This window comes from Pleurodeles waltl, chromosome 8, assembly GCF_031143425.1.
Source record: "Pleurodeles waltl isolate 20211129_DDA chromosome 8, aPleWal1.hap1.20221129, whole genome shotgun sequence".
In the NCBI taxonomy this organism is placed as follows: domain Eukaryota; kingdom Metazoa; phylum Chordata; class Amphibia; order Caudata; family Salamandridae; genus Pleurodeles; species Pleurodeles waltl.
The window spans coordinates 467,403,551-467,420,129 of NC_090447.1; the positions used below are offsets into that span (position 1 = coordinate 467,403,551).

Sequence of the window (16,579 nt, forward strand, 5' to 3'; positions counted from 1 at the left end):
GGAAAAAGATACAGAGTAAAACGTGGCTATTTTTTTCAGCTCAATTTCAATATTTGTTTATTTCAGTTGTTATTTTCTGTAGGAAAACCTTGTAGGATCTACACAAATGACCTGTTGCTGAATTCAGAATTTCGTCTACTTTTTAGAAATGCTTCGCTTACCGGGATCCAGTATTGGTTTCACACCCATTGCTGTCACTAACTGGAAGGAGGCTGAAAGCACCAAAAATAGTAAAAATGAAGTATGTCCCAGTAAAATGCCCAAATTGTGTTGAAAATGTGTTTTTCTGGTTCAATTCTGCCTGTTCCTGAAAGCTGGGAAGATGGTGATTTTAGCACTGCAACTCCTTTGTTGGTGCTATTTCCAGGGAAAAAAACACAAGCCTTCTTTGGCAGCCCTTTTTTCCAATTTCTAAACCAGAAATACAGCAATCCACAGGCAGCAATGTTTAAGTGAATCATTTTTTATCAACTATTTTGTATAAACCTACAAGGTTTCTCACCATTCACTTGCCTTAAGAAAACTGCAGTTTTATGTTTATGCTTCTACATTACTTCACTAAAATACAAGCTATATATTAATAATTAGTCCTACAGGGTTCTTTATGATTAGAAAAATTTGCAGAGTTAAACTAAAACATTTGAATTCAGTTATTATACACTATGAAAGATATGCCTATGGGAAGGTCTGAAACTAACCTTTTTATATGAGGTAATCTTTTACAAGTATGTCAGCTTGTCCAAAATTAAACATTTCACATTCTTAACCTAGGCCAGCTTTGCAGGAACTGCTACTTCAGCTGTTCAAGCCTAATATATGTAAATGTAGCAGCCTACTGCATCTCCTTCAATTTAAAAACATTATGTTTCATCTAAGCCTACATGTTAATACGGCACGTTATTGCATTCATGTTTAATATTTAAAAATGCTCTATCTGTGTTAAACATATGTTATAATTTGGCAATCCACTCCTGAGTTTCTTTTATTTATATTACTGTAGTTGAGGGTATGCATCCAGGAGGATCTTCTGAAAAAGGATGATTTAAGCCCAGATAGTGTGTCATAGTCTGAGGTTAATAAAGGGGTCCAGTGGACTTGCCACTCCTGTCTCTTTGAACGGCTCTAAAGAGATGAACACCTTGTTGTGATATGAGTGATGACATGTTTCAAGCTAGTTACCTTAGCATTTCCACAATCACTCATTCCTATGTAAGGGGTAATGGAAGTTTATTTAAAAGTGGATTTTCAGAAGAGTAAAACAGGGAATATCCAGATTGTTTACCCATGGAATATCAAGCTCTGTTAGTAGATAAACTGTGTTAAAGCCATCTTTGGGACAATTTAAGTGTGCAGCTAGTGAAGTCGTGAGTAAACCTTTGCCTAGCAAATCTATTTTTGGCAGAATGTAGGGCATAAGGAGCATTTGGTAATGCTAATATAGCTTGGGCTGCAAGGAAATTGCTTTAGGGTTCCACCACTGATAATATGTCCTTGTCAATAGGCAGTGACCTGATTTTTTCATTTCAGAAGCTCATGCTTGCCAGCCCATGCAAGCCAAATCAGATTCCTGAAGGCATTAACATTCTGGTTGCAATCAAGATGGGACTGTGAATCCACCTGTGAGTCTGAGTTTTGACATCTTAACTTTATATGCCAACTTGTTACGTCTGGTGGTTGTGGGTGGTGGGGTGTGCCAGGAGAGGGCAGGTAGGTTTTCCATAGGATTGAAGTGTTGGTGAAAGTGCACAAGGGCATGCCAAATCGCATGTAAGTGCATGGAGGACTTTAGGTGGGAAATTAGAGTAGTGAAGTTATGATTATGAAGTTTTCCGAAGTCATTGATTGTTTTACTTTTTTCAGAATTTCTGGGATGAATCTTTACAAAGTCATTACATAGCTAGTAGGGTTGCGGATGAGTGAAATGATGCCCAATGTTGGAATGTATGGGAATTGCATTTCTGGATTTCCTTCCTGTGACCCTGCCCTGTCAATGAGTTTTCCAGGTGAGGAGCTATGTGACTAGAGGGCACCTTTACGTGGATGATGCAGTAGGCGCAAGTGATCGACATGACAAACTACATGCTGGGGTTAGTGTTTTGCCCATCTTGCCAGAGACAGTGTGCTTTGGGTATTGAATACATCAGGCTTGGTGAGCAATGTGAATTTTAATACTATCTGGTTCACAGAGCCTGAGTTTGCATGGATTTCTTTACAAAGGCAGAATGGTAGGCAACGTGTATCAGTTTTTGTGTTATCTTGGACTAAATTTGGCATCTGCGATATATAAAATTATAGATGGGTAACAGTGAATTACTGGGATGTTTTTCACTGAGGGGTTATGAGTGATATGAACTCTGAGGTGAAAAACAACCCTTTAGTTTGCTTTTTGCCAATCTATAATTTTATGCTATGTATGCTCCCCACCTAAATCATCTGTCCTTGCTTTCAACAGTGATCCTGTGGGAAGAGGAGTAACAGGGGAGTCCTACATAACATGGCTTCTCTTCCCTGTCCCAAAGTTTAAAAAAATAGAAGTACCTGACCGCCTGTCACCCATCCCAACTACTCACTGTGTCTTCTCTTCCCTGCCCTCTCATTCAAAAGCAGTGCTCCCTGCATTCCAGCACTGCTGTTAGAGGCTCTCACAAAGCCCGGCCAGAGCAGTCTGGAATTCCTTTATCATGTAGCAACAGTGATTTATGAGATCTTTGACCCACAAACGCCTTGTCACAGCAGTGAATTGTCAGATTTAGGATCTGACATTAACACTAATGGCTCTCAGTGAGAGCCATTCATAATAATGTGAAAAAGTAACCACCTGTTCTACAGACACTATATAGGAGGAAATGGATTATACAGGAAACTGGTATTGGACGCAGGGTGAGACACTGGGTGGTATGCAGATACTGGAAGAAATGTCATAAAGGTATTGTGAATGTGATTGTGTGAATGGCTACATCAGTGTGAGCAACAGTCTGGCTTTACATGGTCAAAAAGTATTTTTTTTTCTTATGTCTTTGAGGTCATTAGGATTACATATGTTATGGATCCTTATAGTGGAGGTATATGCAGGCTACTGACATCCTCTAGCATATTTGGGTGTGAGAAAATGTGCTAGATTAGACTAGTTAGAAACCTAGTTTTGAAAAGAGAAGCAGGTTGGAGGTCGGGTATTGCCAGCAGTATTAGGGATGTAGGACTTGGGGCTTTAGCCAGGTGTAAAGGTAGTTCACAGGGTATTAGTAAATGGGCTAATTCAAATGGACCTGTGCGGATTTGTATGGTGTCTCAGGATATGACAGTGATTCAGGAGAAAATGGGATTGGGAAAGTCCTGGTGACTGTTGATGACATTGATAGTGTGGAAAGGCAGCGGTAGAATGGCTGCCATTATTGGACTGGAAATATTGAATGAAATATGTTAGAGGTTCATTACAATCAGAGGTATCTACAGTAATTGATTTGTTGTGAGGATATGGTATTTAAATGGCTAGTGTGTTAAGACATGATTGAGTAGACTTGTGGCTGGAAATAGACTGATAGCCTGATTCACAAACTGCACTTGATAGTATGTGTTGTAGTGCTCCAAAATGTACTACAAAGCATACGTTTTGCCTACACTTACATGTCTAGAGTTCTTTTTACATGTAAGTATAATTTTAGTAGTAAATGTGCGAGAGACACAGGAGTGGGTGGGTAAAGGGGCAAACATACTACTAAAGAGGATGGATTTTTGGTTGGTGTAATTGGGGTTTAGGGGAGGCTTGGGAAGGGCTTAGGACGGGAATTTTCCCACTCACACAAGAGTAAGCCAAGTGCATTACTCTGGGGGTGGACACATGTAACTTACACTTTTGTAGTAAGTACACACTCAGGTCCTGATTTATAAAGGTAAGCTTACCCTTTTGTGTAAGTTTACATTTTTTTCTATACGCAAACTATGATTTTATTATTAAGTTTATGAAGATTCTGAAGTCAGGGCGCAGAACTCCTGCCATAAAAAAATAGAAAATCCCTATGTTTTATGTGCAGAGTTTACCATCCCAAATGTGCAGTGTATAGAAAAAAAGTAAACCTACACAAAAGTGCAAGCTTACCTTATCAGGTCCTCAGATATTGTGAATCTCAAAGGGGTAATCTTACTCAAAACTGTAAGTTATCTTTGTGAATCAGGCTCATATTTTGTGTTCAAATTATGTTCTTTAGTTTGGTGTTGAAGGACAGCAGGGTGACAGTTACGATTGGGAGGACAGGGAGAACATCTGAGGGAGGTGTGTCTGGTGACAGTGAGAGAGTTTTGAGTAAGCAATACGTCTTAAGGGGAGTCAAAGGGTAGTAAGTTCTAAGGCAGCAATGGACCCAGAGCAGTCAGGCTCATATGAAATTGAAGAAATCCCAGAGGGCAAAAAAGTGAAGAATGCTGGTTTATTATAAGGAAGTAGAAAGATGGGATTGAATTGAGGGGAGTTAGAGTGCCAGAGGCAGCAGACAAAATGGAGAGCAGGACACTGAGGGGCATATTTATACTCTGTTTGCACCGAATTAGTGTCATTTTTTTTTTTACTCTAATTCGGTGCAAAACTAACTCCATATTTATACTTTGGTGCTAGACCCCTCTAGCACCAAATTTATGGAGTTAAAGTCATTTTTTGAAAGTGGAGACCTACTTTGCCTTAATGAGATGCAAGGTAGGCGTTCCCGTGCAAAAAATGACTCTATGGCCTTAACGCCATATTTAGGGGCATATTTATACTCTGCGGCATATTTATACTCTGTTTGCACCGAATTAGTGTCATTTTTTTTTACTCTAATTCGGTGCAAAACTAACTCCATATTTATACTTTGGTGCTAGACCCATCTAGCACCAAGACCCTGATTTAAACTTTTTTTGCACCGCATTAACGTCATTTTATGACACAAAAGTGGCGCAAACTTACAAAATATTGACCCTTATTTATACTTTTTGCTGCAAAACTGCACTAACTCAGTTTTGCACCAAAAAGTTTAGCACCGGCTTGCACCATTTCTGTGCACCAGCTGGGCACCATATTTATGGAATGGTGCAAGCCGGTGCAAAGGGTAGGCTAGAGTTTTAAAAAATGACTTTAGTCGGGTGGGGCTGGCAGTATGGAAGAAGAGGGTTTAGCACCAAACAATGGCTTTAGGCAGGTTAGAGTAAAAAAAAATGACTCTAACCAGATTAGTCTCATTTTATGGTGCTAAACCTACCATGCCACATGATTCCTGCCTTAGAAAAGGCAGGAGTCATGCCCACCACCCCAGTGGCCAGCACAGAGGACAGGGTTCCCCTGGGCATGGCCATTGCACCCGGTGCCATGTATGGGGGCCCATTTCAGGGCCCCCTATTGCACTTTCAAAAATAAAATGCACTTACCTGTACTTACCTGGGATGGGGTCCCCCATCCTCGCAGTCCCTCTAGTGTGGGTGGGGGTGCCCCTAGGGCCTAGGGAGGGCACCTCTGGGCTTATTCCATGATGTTCCACCATGGAAATAGGGCCACAGGTCCCCTAACACCTGCCCTGACCCAGGTCTTAAAAAATGGGGCAAAGCTTTGCCCCATTTTTTGACCCCTCCTCCCTCCCTTGCACCATTTTTACATGGGAGTATAAATATGGTGTTAAGGCCATAGAGTCATTTTTTTGCACGGGAACGCCTACCTTGCATCTCATTAAGGCAAGGTAGGTTTCCACTTCCAAAAAATGACTTTAACTCCATAAATTTGGTGCTAGACGGGTCTAGCACCAAAGTATAAATATGTAATTAGTTTTGCACTGAATTAGAGTAAAAAAAAAATGACGCTAATTCAGTGCAAGCAGAGTATAAATATGCCCCTTAGCGTCAAAAAATGCGATTTAATAATGTTTTTTTAGAAATAAAATACAGCCTGTTATGCATTCAAAAGGCATTGTGAGTTACTTTTGAGTACTCTGACTTCATAAAGTAACTTTGCTTCATTTAACCCTAAAATTACAGAATTCCTCTTTGACGACTGGTATCTCTGCAATGCATGGCAGCTGTATTTGATCTCAGCTACAATAAGTAAGAGAGTGTAACATTGTTATACATACTAATACTTTATTTTCTTCTTAGAGACATGCCCTGATATGAGGGAGTGTTAATAAAAAAAAAACTATGGTCTTGATCTAGAGTTTAGTGGCTGCCCCCCACTACTGACTACCTTCAAGGGACTCCACGTCCCAGGATTCCCGGCTGTTGGTGGGGACCGCCTCCTCATCGCGGGTGCTTCAAAGCAAGCCGTGCAACGCCGCAAACTGCTGCCCCCCCACTGCTGACTGCCTTCAAGGGACTCCACTACCCAGGATCCCCGGCTGCCACTGTTGGTGGGGACCGCCTCCTCATCGCGGGTGCTTCAGACCGCGCCGCGCAATGCCGCAAACTGCTGCCCCCCACTGCTGACTACCTTCAAGGGACTCCACGTCCCAGGATCCCCGGCTGCCGCTGTTGGTGGGGACCTCCTCCTCATCTTGGGCGCTTCAAAGCACGCCGTGCAACGCCGCAAACTGCTGCCCCCCACTGCTGACTACCTTCAAGGGACTCCACATCCCAGGATCCCTGGCTGCCGCTGTTGGTGGGGACGTCAGCGATCGTAAGAGGTCGGGTCGGGCAACCCTCCTTTATTTCGTGTTTAGAGGCCCCAGTGACTTGGGCTAATCAGTGAAGCGGTGCAGTCCGAAGATCTGAGATCACTGAAGGTGAGACAAGTGGCGAAAGTTTGAAGTGTCCCTGAGGGCTTTCTGCCCTCAGAGGAGGAAATGGGGGAGGGGTAGAGTACACAGCGAGGAAAGTACACAGAAGTGAGAAGAGAAGAGAAAGCACACAAGGGTGAGAAATGGGTAGAGGAAAAGGGGTGGTATTACAAGATAATTTCAAAACTAATACAATTTTAGATGGATTTTTACAAAAGGCAGTTGGTGCCTTGGACAAAGAGATAGAGTTGGTTGAGCATCGATTATCCATCTCAATATCCCCAGCCTCCCCAGTCTCCACCCCCCCATCTCCACCTTTATTACAAACTCCCTCAGAGTACCCGTGCCTCCATCAGTCCCAAGGCATGCACCCAGCTTTGGCACCTCCCCCAGCTGTCCATTCAAAAAATGCTCGGGAGACTACCTTAGTGACCCTCGATATGGTTATTATATCAGACCCCGCTCAGTTGACTCCGGCTCTTTCAGCTGGAGCGTTAGAACCTGATCCAGAACCTAACCCAAAAGGGAAAAGAAAGCGTGGTGAGGCTAATCTGAGGAACAAACAAACCCGTACCATGAGTACCAACAACCTGGGTCCTGAAGCTGGGAATGATAGGTTTACAACACCACAAGAAAGTGACACTGGTCAACTGGCGCTTGAACGTATAATCGAGCATATGGAGGAGGAGCTCATTAGAGACTGCATCCTATTGAACTCCGCCTTCAAGCTCTCAAGGAGAAATTAGGAGGGCTTATTAAGCCTCATATGTCTGACATCCCCCCGCTAGCTGACATACAACCTCACTGTCATTCCCTCACTTTGGGTCATTCCTCCGGCACTAATGACAGGATCCCCGTAAATTTGAGTGAGGGCCCTCTGCCATTTAGGGACTGCTATGATTATTCTCATCAACTAGAGATGGGTTGGAATGCCAGGCCGCTTACCAACCCAGATGACAACTGCTTCAAGGCAACAGCTACCATTGTTAGGGGAACTGGAGGAGTAGCCCCAACTACTAACACATCGATCAAATCCAGCAACGCCTTCAAAGTTTGTGAGCGCCAACAACAAGGCTCCATTGAGACGGTCTTGGAGCCCTGCAGAATTAGTTCTGACAATCACGGGGGTCAGCTTAGAGTTTTATATCTACCCCGGAATCCTGTCCATATGTCCTTGTTATCACTAATGTTCCTAGATTTCGATCAAATAGTCTGGAAACTTATATTGAGTTGAAAAACAAGGTTATACATTGGTTGCATGTTAATGCTACTTTTGTATTCTGCATGGTACCCGCTATATTAATGGTGAGGAGGGTAGCATGGGTTGGCCCGTTGAATAAGATTGGAACGGGGGATTGTATTGTTATTAATGCCTGTAATTCACCTGCCTTGGTCCAACAGCTTTTTCTAAATTCGTGTAAAACTGGCCCTTCAGCAGGAGGCGCCTCCTTGTGCAGACCTGCAGCCTTTTACCCCCCAGTAGCCAAATGCGCCCCAAGTGGGTTAACATCACATGCTTACCAGTTGGATCGTAGGTACCCATTATCCGCCCTCCCAGATGTGGATTGACATAAAGTTAGTGCTATTCTGGACATTTCAGAGATTCCGAGGTCTGGATTAACGACCAGCGAATGTACCCTCTCTAGTGATAATGAGCAGGGAAGATCCAGAGTAGGCAGCTTAGACGGAACTTCGACCCTAAATGTGGATCCTAGGGGCCCTACCCAAACTACAATGTTAACCCAGAACAACATAAGGACCCCAGTAACTAGATGGAATACGATCAACCCTGAACTTACTGGGTTGAGTGATATTACTGGAGACAAGGAAGCTGGGGGCCTCCCTGAGAGCAGTCCATCGATAGTCTCAATGTGTAGTAACTCACACATCACTTCTCAAACTTATATTGATGTACCACAAGTCCGAGATATCTCAGCAAAAATCCTTTGCTGGAACATAGCCGGGCTTAAGCATAAAATGCGAATCCCTGACTGGGGCCATTTTAGAGACGAGCATGAGATATGCTTATTTCAAGAGACGTGGGCTTTAAAGCCCAAGTATAGATGTGGTTTTAAAGGTTACTGGGTCCCAGCCTGTAAGGTGACTTCTGGAAGACCTTCGGTGGTTTACTTATATGGGTTAGCTATTCCCTTAAGTGCCGGGTTGAAGAAATGGATATGGGCAGTGCTGATCTGCAAGGTTTAATATTATCGACTCATAAGGAAAAAAAAAACAATTTTTTGTAAACATATATAGTAGGAGTGTGGGCAGCAATTTGTGAGTCTGATGCTTTGATTGTATTAGACAATATTTTATCCAGTAAATCAACCACTCACCATATTATAATTGCAGGGGGTTTTAATGCGACTTTCGAGCCTTATTCAGTGGCCCAAGAACTCTATGAAGAAGAGGACATTTACTGGGGTATTCTGCATCTAACATCAAACAAAAGTCTTAGAATGAGCAGAACAGCCTACCAAATCGTTGACATTACACTTGCATACAGTCTTCGTGCCTGCAATGGCCGTTCTTGCTCAGATGCCAAACCCCACCCCACTTTTAGGCGAGGAGCTTATAGGAACCATATCGACTATTTTTTATTGGATATCTGTCTGTGGGGACATATGGTCGATATGGTGGTAAAGGAACATGAAGAAAGTGACCACGAACCACTAGTTTTATGTACCAGGGGTCTGCTACTTATACTAGAAGCCTCTGACCCTAAGGATATGTACAGCAGCTTGTCATGACCAATAAGAAACGTAATATTAAGTGGAACGCTGTTAATTCCTCATTGGGTTCCCTTACATCGATATATATAGCCTATTAGCAGAACGAATGGAGCATATGCTCTGTCTATTTGAGGATGGGGACAGGCTCATGGCAGCACACTTAGAATTGTTTAACTCTCTTAAAAAACATTTTATGAAAGAGACGGCTGCCAAAACAAGGAATAAGTGCAAAGAGAGATGGTTCAACCATTCATGCAGGGAAGCTAAGCTCAAGCTATTGAGGGATTTGAGAAGGAGGGTTAGAGAGCCTATAAGACAATCAAGAGAGAGCTGTAAAGAGGAACTCATCAAGGGCCATAGGAGCTGGGAGGAAGCAAGGTGGGCTGCTCTTTTGGGTTCCGCAAGAGCTAATGACACCTCCAAGTTCTGGAAGCTAATTTCAAGCAACAGTGGTGACTCCCGTCCCTTGCCTGGTACCTCAATTCTCCCTGTAACATGGGTAAAACATGTTGGGTCTCTTTACACGGGGCAGATGCATCAAACCTCAGGGAATTGGTTGAAATCGGGAAACCTGATGTGCCCCAAATCAGATTCACCTTGGCAGAAACCAAGGCAGCAATAACCTTTTTGAAGTGGGGGAAGGCTCTGGGTCTCGACAAAATCCCCGGTGATCTTTATAAATCGAACCCCGAAATCTGGGCTTTTTATCTGAATATGGTTTGCAATGTAGTCGCCGCAGGAGCTCCCATTCCCCGGGCATGGAGGGGAGCCGAGATAGTATCCCCTTTTCAAAAAAGGCAGCCCTAGTGATCCCTCTAATTATCGCCCAATATGTCTACTCGATAACCTCCAAAAACTTTTTGCAAAGCAGATCTTGTTCCACTTAGATGAGTGGATAATAGAGAACAGAGCCATCTCTGAATTACTGGCAGGGTTTAGACTTGCGGTCAGTACAATAGACCAGATCTTGAGGTTCTTAGCAATCAAATGGAAGACATTGGACGTTGGAGGTGGGAACCTATATGTGGCCTTTGTCGATATTAGAGCGGCTTTTGACGTGGTATCTAGGAATAAACTTTGGCTGACACTAACTAACATGGGTGTCCCTAAAGGCCTTCTAAATCTTATAGTCCGACTCCATGAAAGTACTTTTGCCGAAATCAGGAGCGGCAAGGATGGTGAATTATCTGACCCAGTTGCTATCGAAAGAGGAGTTAGGCAAGGCTGTGTCTTAGCACCTACCCTCTTTCTTCTATACATAAACAACTGTATCAATCAAATATCTAACTAATTGTAATAATGACTCACCCAAGCTGGCAGGCAAGAAAATCCCAGATCTGCTTTATGCAGATCATACCATCCTATTAGCCAAAACTCCCATGGGATTGCAAAGTCTGGCTGACCAATTCTGCTTGTTTTGCAAAGACTTTGGTTTGGAAGTTAACATCGTGAAACCCAAGCTTATGATATGTAGTTCCCGGAAAATAAAAGCAAAAGCGACCATTTCAATGAATTCTATTCCTTTGGAAAGGGTCACTGAGTATGATTACTTGGGGATCAGATTAATGGACTTGGGTAGTTGGGTCGCAGCTATTAGAAAAGGGGCTCATATTATATGCCAAAGGGGGGGGGGACCTAGGACGCATAGCTAGAACTGTAGCTAGTCCACCTTTGAATCCTATCCTCGATATATATAAAGTCCAATTTTGAGGTGCTGCACTGTATGGGGCAGAGTATTGGGGTTCCCAAAGGCAGTTGGATGTCCCCCAAATTAAAGAGAATAATTTCTTTAGGTATATAACTAGGTTAGGGAAGGGTACACCGATGATCCCTCTCAGGCTTGATCTCGTAACAAACAGCATCAAAGATGTAGCGGGCCTGAGACCCCCCTTATACTGGATCCGCTTATGGAAAACGGAAGAACTGGAACCCTTCCGAGAAGCAATTAAAGATCTTATAAAGACCCAGTATAGTTGGAAAAAGGTCAGCTGGTTGGGGGAGTTGAGATTGGCCTGGGACGAATTGGCTTTCTCCCACTTCTGGGGGAGACCTGAGTCGATCCCCACCAATGCCACCTCATTGGTTAAACAAAGATACTGGGAGAAGGCCAATGTGGAGATCCTCCATAGTAATGTGGTGGGTCGATTAACATCTGAGCTCCTGCTTGTAAAACAAGAACCATGGCCTGAACAATTTTGTGATCTCCCAATACCTGCTTATGCCTGTGTTTTATTCCTCCAGTTCAGATATGGAACTTTACCAGTCAATAGTTTTACTGCTCGATGGTCGAAGAACAGCTCTGAGGCAAATAAGTGCTTAAAATGCAATACATTGGAGAAATCAATTGAACATGTTTTATTTTTTTGTCCCCTATATAAGGGTCCTAGGGAAAAATGGATCATCCCATTGTGTAAAGCTTTGCTACTGTATGATCGAGCTAATGCCTATAGAATTTGTAAATATGATTCGTCTACATTGGTTGTAAGCGCGGTCACTAAATTTTTGACAGCAGCTTGGTCCATTCGTCATAGGGCCACTTTTAGTGCCTGACTTTTAATGCTGAGCCACATAGTAGGAATAGTGGGGAACAACAGATGGTAATGACCTTTGAATGGCTCTTCCCTTTTTTCTCATACCAAATTTTATTATAATCTATAGCGATGATATCATGATAACAAAAGTATTTGCCTTTTTTATTCTATTCATAGCCTTTATGGTCAATGGTTGAGATATAGTACTTATTTATGAATCTACTTACTGTATAACAGTACACTTCATCTTAGATTGTTATGATTAGAACAGTTTTTACGACTCATGGTCGAGATATAGGGCTGTATGTATGAAAACATTTTCTCATAGACACTGAATGGGTAAAAACCTTTGATATATCTGGACCATAGCATTCATTTATAAATTCACTTATTGTATGACAGCACATTGCACTTTAGATTGTTAGTACTAGAGCTATTTTAATATGAGCGGTTGTGTCTACAAAATGTGTCTTTCCTTAGGACAATGGTACATTGAATTCTAGACCAGTGGTCCTAGAATTTTTCTTATAATGAAGTCCTGATTCTATTACGTATTTATATATTTACTAATGGTTAAAAGTATATCTCATTCTAAATAGCTGTGAATGGAAATTCAATAGCCTCCAGCAGGAGTCTGCCAAAATGTGTTGATGATTGGCTTTTAAGTAGGCAAGAAGGTCTTTTGTTATTTTCCCCAGATTATAAAGAAGCCAATGGTTGTTTCTGTTTTTAGTATTTATCAAGAGTTTTATCATTTATTTTCTTATATACTTTTTTTTGCTCTTTTTCTTTCTATGTACTGATGTATGGTTGTTTGTACTCTAATGGTCTAAATTTTGACCGAATAAAAGAGAATTGATTGACAAGTGCTAGATTCGAGGAAGGCTGCGATTTAATAATGTTTTTTGAGCAATAAAATACAGCCTATTATGCTTTCAAAAGGCATTGTGAGTTACTTTTGAGTACTCTGACTTCATAAAGTAACTTTGCTTCATTTCTCCATATAATTACAGAATTCCTCTTTGATGACTGGTATCGCTGCAATGCATGGCAGCTGTATTTGATCTCAGCTACAATAAGTAGGAGAGTGTAACCTTGTTATACATACTAATACTTTATTTTCTTCTTAGAGACATGCCCTGATATGAGGGTGTGTTAATAATAAGAAAACTATGGTCTTGATCTAGAGTTTGGTGGATGGCTACTACATCACAAACGTGATATATATCTCATCCACTGTATTACAAGTGCATTATGTTCTACTGTGTAAGAGATATCCGACATGTTTGTGATGGAGTATCCTATATGTCAAACTCTAAAACAGTTCCTTTATCACTACTTCATTCTAATACCCTTTTACAAATGATGTAAAAGGGTATTTTAGTACTGTCATTCATGTTATAATGATCATCTATACGTGACAGTTTTTGCCTTATATTAATCTTAGTACTAATAGCTTAGTTTAGGTGTAAAGTGCTGCACTGAAAAGTCATATTGATGTGCATTCACTCTGGGTTAGCAGTTGATATCCTTGTGGTATAATGTTTTATTTTCATGGATAACAAATGAATTTGCCATTATGTTATATTTTAGGATGAGTGCTAACAGTCTGCATTAAAGTGATATTAGTTTTCCTGTGGGAAATATTTTAAACTCATATGCAAAGTTTGAGAAAATGTAGTTATGGGTCTTAGTCACAGAAATGTATTAACAGAGTTATTTTTGTTTAAAGTACTGTAAAATAAACACTAATAGGAGCTTAATAATGTTGAATTTATAACTTGAATGTTATAGGTGCTTTATTTGTACGCTTTTATGTGCTGTTTTAATTAATTTGCATTAGCATAAGTGAGGCCTGTTAGGCCTTGTATTTGTAACTGTGCAGAAAATGTTTAGTCATTCTGTTAATGTGAACCATTCTTTCAGATTTCGTTATCATAAGCTAGCTTGGGAATAGGTGTCTAGGCATTTTTTTTTTTGCCTCTAACCAACAGAGCGTCATTTTTTGGTGCAAAACCCATTTCTCCCACACCCCCACCCCCACCCGGCTAACGTCATTTTCTTTTATACTAGCCCACCCTTTGCATAGGGTTGGGCCATTCCATAAATTTGGTGCCTGGCTGACGTCCTGGAAGAGTGCAGGCCGGTGCTATATTTTTTTATGCAAAACTGTGCAAATGCAGTTTTGCATCAAAAAGTATAAATATGGGCCTAAGTGCTTTGAAGTTATGCATATATTTTGTAATACGCAATCAGACTGTAACTACTACAAACCTTTATAAGTGTCTATTAAAAAGACCCACTCCAGAAACCGGCTGGTCACACACCCTTACATTAACTCATAAACAGAATAACTATTTGTCACCACTAGGAAAGTTCGCCCAGCATCAGAGACAATCACCACATTTGGGATGCTATTTTTGCCAAGCAAGCACACTGCCATTTCTTCATCTTTTGAGATTGTGTGATCTTTTTAGAAAGGGGCAGTAGGTTATGAACTTCTATTTCAGGTGTTTTGCAGCAGTTTCATTATATATTTAGAGCTTCTCGTTGCTCAAAAGGGTGTGATTTTTTACATTTATCTTTTTCCATGCACTGCGTTCCTTGGTTTAACTCTTGAGTTTTACACAATAGTCTATTGAATGCCACTTATAAGTATGCTGAAACCATGAAAATGTCACACATAAACAATCTGAAAATGCGGCTGCTATCTCATCATAGGCGACTAACTGGAACACATAAACCGGCCACACTGACAGGGCCAATGCCAGAAGGTAAGTCATAAATTAAGGACTGGGCTGAAGGCTCTGAATAAAAGATTTCTATTGTTCTACAGTAACATGGGAGAAGCTGGGGAGCACAAGCAGTCTTGGCTTGGCCTTTTACGGTTACATGGCCATAGAACCACTCCTAGCCTTTAATATCCTTGTAATATATAGTCAGGTGCCTTATAATGAAGCCATGGAGTCTGCTATTTGTTCCGTAATGTTTCATATTGCTGTTGCCTTCAGATATACTGTTTTACAATGTGCTTTGCATTGTGCCACGGTTCGCATTTATTTTTCTTACTCTGTTTTTATGTGTCTAGAAAAACATGATTCTGGCTCAAAGGAAACGGTTGAGAGCTAAACGGGTTTGAGCTCACTTTGAATCATTGTGAAAATGGTCTATGCTTTAAATATGTAAATGCTATTGCTGAGCATGATGAAATAAACAATGTGTCTGATTCACAAAAGTAAACTTAGACCTGAACTCTAAGTTTAGACCTGAAGTCTAAGTTTAGACTTCAGATCCACTGTGTTTATCTTCTGTATTGACAATCTATAAATAATAGCAGCTGCCAATATTTTCAAAATAAACTCAAGATTTGATCTGCTTATGCACTGTTCGTATAAAAAAAGCTCCTTAAAAAGGATAATATTTTAAGATAGTCTTTAGGTAGGTGGTATTGTAGGCTAACAGTAATAAAACATCTTTATCTTTTCTTTAAGATGGGAAGATTTACGATGCTTATGTTGTATATGCAAGAAAAAGCCATACCGGTGTAAATGAAACGGATCCAGTTGAATTTTTTGTCTATAACATACTGCTAGATGTTCTTGAAAATAAATGTGGATACACACTATATGTTCACGGGAGAAACCCACAGCCTGGAGAAGGTACAGTATTGATGATTACCATTTATTGATTGTTGTGGGTACTTATTCAAAGTGTTCGAGAGTTTTGAGTACCATTTCCATTATCCTAAAACAACATAGGTCAAAGGGATAGAAAATTCAGGGTCACCATCAATATATCATACCGTACCAAGAGCAGAAAACAGGACACCATCTTTTAAAAATGAAGAAACCTAAAGTGGCCATCCTCCCATAGCTACTGACTGAAAACACTACATTTAAAAAAAGAAAACCTGCAATTGATGCCTCTAAGAATGTGTGAAACAGTTGCAAGATTACATTTCATGCAGGAACCTCCTTGATGGGTTTCCCCCTATCTTGCCTCAGTCAGGGTTAGTGGTTGAGGTGGCATACCACTGTACTGTCTCAGTCTCCCGAGTGACCTTACACTGTGCACTTGTTAAACTTGTCGGCCTGGAAGGTGGTTTCCCCCCAAACCTTTGAATTGCTCCTCTATTTTTACTGATTTGTTTTTGTTGGGTTTAGGATCCGGTTCACTTTACCACTGCTATCCAGTGCCGTAGAGTGTGATCTCTCCAATAAGCATGGTGAAATATGCTTACACCCATTTAGCACATTCAGTTTACTGGTAAGTCCCTAGTAAAGTGGTACTACATGTACCCAGTACCAGTAAATTAAATGATACTAGTGGGCTTGTAGCACATATTGTGTCACTCACTTAAGTAGTCCTTTAAACATGTTTTAGGCCTGCTTTTCAGCCTGTTTTACAATGCCATTTTGACCTGGCAAAATAAACATTTTGCCAGGCCTAACACTTCCTTTTTAATACATATGTCACCCCTGGAGTAGGCCCTACATAGCTCATAGGACAGGGTGCAGAGTATTTAAAAAGTTGGACATGCACTTTAATTTTTACATGTCCTGGTAGCGAAAACACCTAGAATTTGTGT

General features: G+C 41.1%; 1 protein-coding gene across 1 annotated transcript in view; it reads left to right on the top strand.

The window, feature by feature from the left end:
- LOC138250052 (interleukin-1 receptor-like 1) overlaps positions 1–16,579 on the top strand; it is a 637,768-nt gene that overhangs the window by 556,570 nt on the left and 64,619 nt on the right. Inside the window, exon 10 of the mRNA XM_069204432.1 lies at positions 15,483–15,650. Coding sequence (XP_069060533.1) covers positions 15,483–15,650 — 168 coding nt within the window. The remainder of the gene's footprint in view (positions 1–15,482; positions 15,651–16,579) is intronic.